This window comes from Pinus tabuliformis, chromosome 6 (genome assembly GCF_031772625.1).
Source record: "Pinus tabuliformis cultivar Carrire ecotype Pingquan chromosome 6, CPIR1, whole genome shotgun sequence".
NCBI classification, from domain to species: domain Eukaryota; kingdom Viridiplantae; phylum Streptophyta; class Pinopsida; order Pinales; family Pinaceae; genus Pinus; species Pinus tabuliformis.
In genome coordinates, this window is record NC_142292.1 from 1004379540 (window position 1) to 1004382075 (window position 2536).

At 43.7% G+C, this 2536-nt stretch overlaps 1 protein-coding gene across 1 annotated transcript; it reads right to left on the minus strand.

Moving 5' to 3' along the window:
* Positions 1-540: 540 nt before the first annotated feature.
* LOC149262396 (uncharacterized) lies at positions 541-1227 on the minus strand. The gene has a single exon (XM_089378628.1). It carries the CDS (start codon positions 1225-1227, stop codon positions 541-543), a length of 687 nt encoding a protein of 228 aa, XP_089234754.1.
* Positions 1228-2536: the final 1309 nt, after the last annotated feature.

Consider the following 2536-nt stretch of genomic DNA (forward strand, 5'->3'; position numbering starts at 1 on the left):
CCTAGATTTCTTCAGGTAAGTCAAAAATTTCAATGTGCAACAGCACTGCTCTCGGTCTCCTTACAACAGCATACTTTACCTCGTCATCTTCAATCTATTTTAGAAATTCTTTTCCAGCCATCAGCAGCACTTTTGTCCCACTAGTTTATGTTGTTTCTTCTTCCTTGATGGGCACTAGTGTATGCTTAATCCCATCCTTGACAAACTTATAGCAGTTTGTCTTTCCATCATAAACCACCTTTCGGTCATACTGCCATGGTCTACCTAGCAGAATATGACACACATCCATAGGCATAATATCCAAGTTACCTTGTCCCTATATTTTCGATTATGGAACTCAACCTCACATTGTTAATCAACTAGCAGTTGATGCCCTTTCTATAACCAAGACACCTTATAGGGAGTGGGGTGCTTCAACCTTTTCAAACCCAACTTCTCCACCATCTCTGTTGCAACCAGATTATCAATGCTTCCACTATCTATAATCAGCGTGCAACATTTTCCATGTGACTTGCACACAGTCCGGAATAATTCCTTTCTCTAGGTTTGTTCAACTATCTCCTTTCCCGGTTTCAGCAGTACCTTATTCAAGACTAAGGTCTCTCGTGTCTCTGGTGCATTCTTTACGTCTTGGGGTGGTGCCTCCGCTTCCTCTATTTGAGCAACATATGCTCCTCTTGGTCCAGCCTGTTCACCTTCAGGACACTCATAGGACTTGTGCCCCCACTTGTGGCACTTGTAACACTGGATGGCAGCCCCTCTGCCTCTGCCATTACCCCTTCCTCTCTGGTATGGACTTCCTCCCCTAGTGCTACCTTCCTTTTCTGCTGTCCCTGAGGTCTTTGAACTGCTTCCTTCTTCACTGTTGTTGGCAGTCCTTCCTCTGCCAAAAGATTGTCCTTTCCCTCTGCCAGATCCACATCCTCTTCTGGCATTCTGCTTCCTTGAGATCTTTTCTTCTACCTTTAAGGCACTCTGGTATGCTTCCTTTATGGTCTTTGGAGAAAGAATACTTTTCTCGTCTAATATCTCTAGCCTTAGGCCATTCACAAACCTTGCTATCTTTTCGGGGGTGTCTTCAATGTAACCAGCTCTCAGATTCACCCGATAAAATTCTTCGGTATATTCTTTCACAGTCATTCCTCTTTGCTTCAAATTCTGCACCTGCCGATACAGAGCAATCTGGTAATATTTGGGCAAAAACTTACCATTCATCTTGGCGACCATTCTGGTCCACTTTTTAATAGGTAACTTATTTGATCTTCTCCTCTCGACTTGGACACTATCCCACCATAAGGCCATGTGTCCTTTTAACTTGGTGGCAGCGAATTTAACTTTCCTATCTTCGCTGATCTCCTCACATTCAAATTATTTGTCTAACTCACTAATCCAGTCCAACAACACTTCTGTGGACAAACTACCATCATAGGTTGAAATCTCAAGCTTTGGCTTACTACTAGCCAACAAAACTGACTTTAACAACCTGATTTCAGGTCCTTCCTCATCTGATCCATCTATCATAGCTGCAACTTCTTCCTCACTATCGTCTCCTCCATCCAGATCCCTTCTCCTTCCTGCTTCTACTGCCGCCAAACGGGCATTCAGGATCCTAATCTCCTCTCTCAATCCTTCATTTGCTACTCTTCGAATAGCTCTTCCACGACCTCGTCTTCCAACTTCCATTTATAAAAAAAAACTTAAACCTGCTTCAATACCAAAATGATGGGACCAGCCCTATTGTACCCCGTCAATTATTAAACGTGTGATTTGTGATAATATCCGGCAGTTGATTTGCATTATTGTGTGATTAATTGTTTGGTACTAGCTCTTAATTGTGAGGGGGACACCTGTCCTGACCTCGGGCTCTGCTCTCCTGCCTTTACACTACACTCCCGAAAACCCTAATCCCTCATTTGGTCACTGTGCCCGACATTTCTTTGTTCTGCCAAGAGGGTTTGCTACTCTAGTTTTGTTTTGTAGTTGGTGAGGGTTCGATGGCTCTCTGTCTGCACACCTTGGTCACGAATCCCGCTCTTGTAGCTGAGGGTTCTGGTTATGTGTTAGCTCTGGTTGCAGTCCTCTATTTGCCGATTCTCTTAGGGGTTTTGAAGCTCGGCTCCTCTAGTAAGTTCCAACTCTGTAAACCCTTACCCCTATCCTTCTGCTTCAGTTTCTGAATGTAACTTCTGGTTGGCTCTTGGTGGTTGCAAGTAGACGTTGAGCCATCCTAGTTGCTGGTCTCGGGCCTTGTTGCCCTCATGTTGGAACAAGTAGGGTCATTCCATGTTACTTTGTTTGTTTTTTTTTGTCTCGGCACTCTTGTTGCTTGTTGGTTGTCTCTGGTCTGTGGTCAAGGGTTTCGGCCTCTTTGTTACTGGATTTATGTCTGAATGCCTTCGGGCGTTAAAGAATTTTGTAGCTTATGTCTAAACGTTGTTTAAGTTATTAGTTGGGGTTTCGAACCACGATCTCGCCGTTTGGTCTTTACAGTTTACAATCTCGTCCTTAACTTGGACTGTAAATATTTTTGATACTT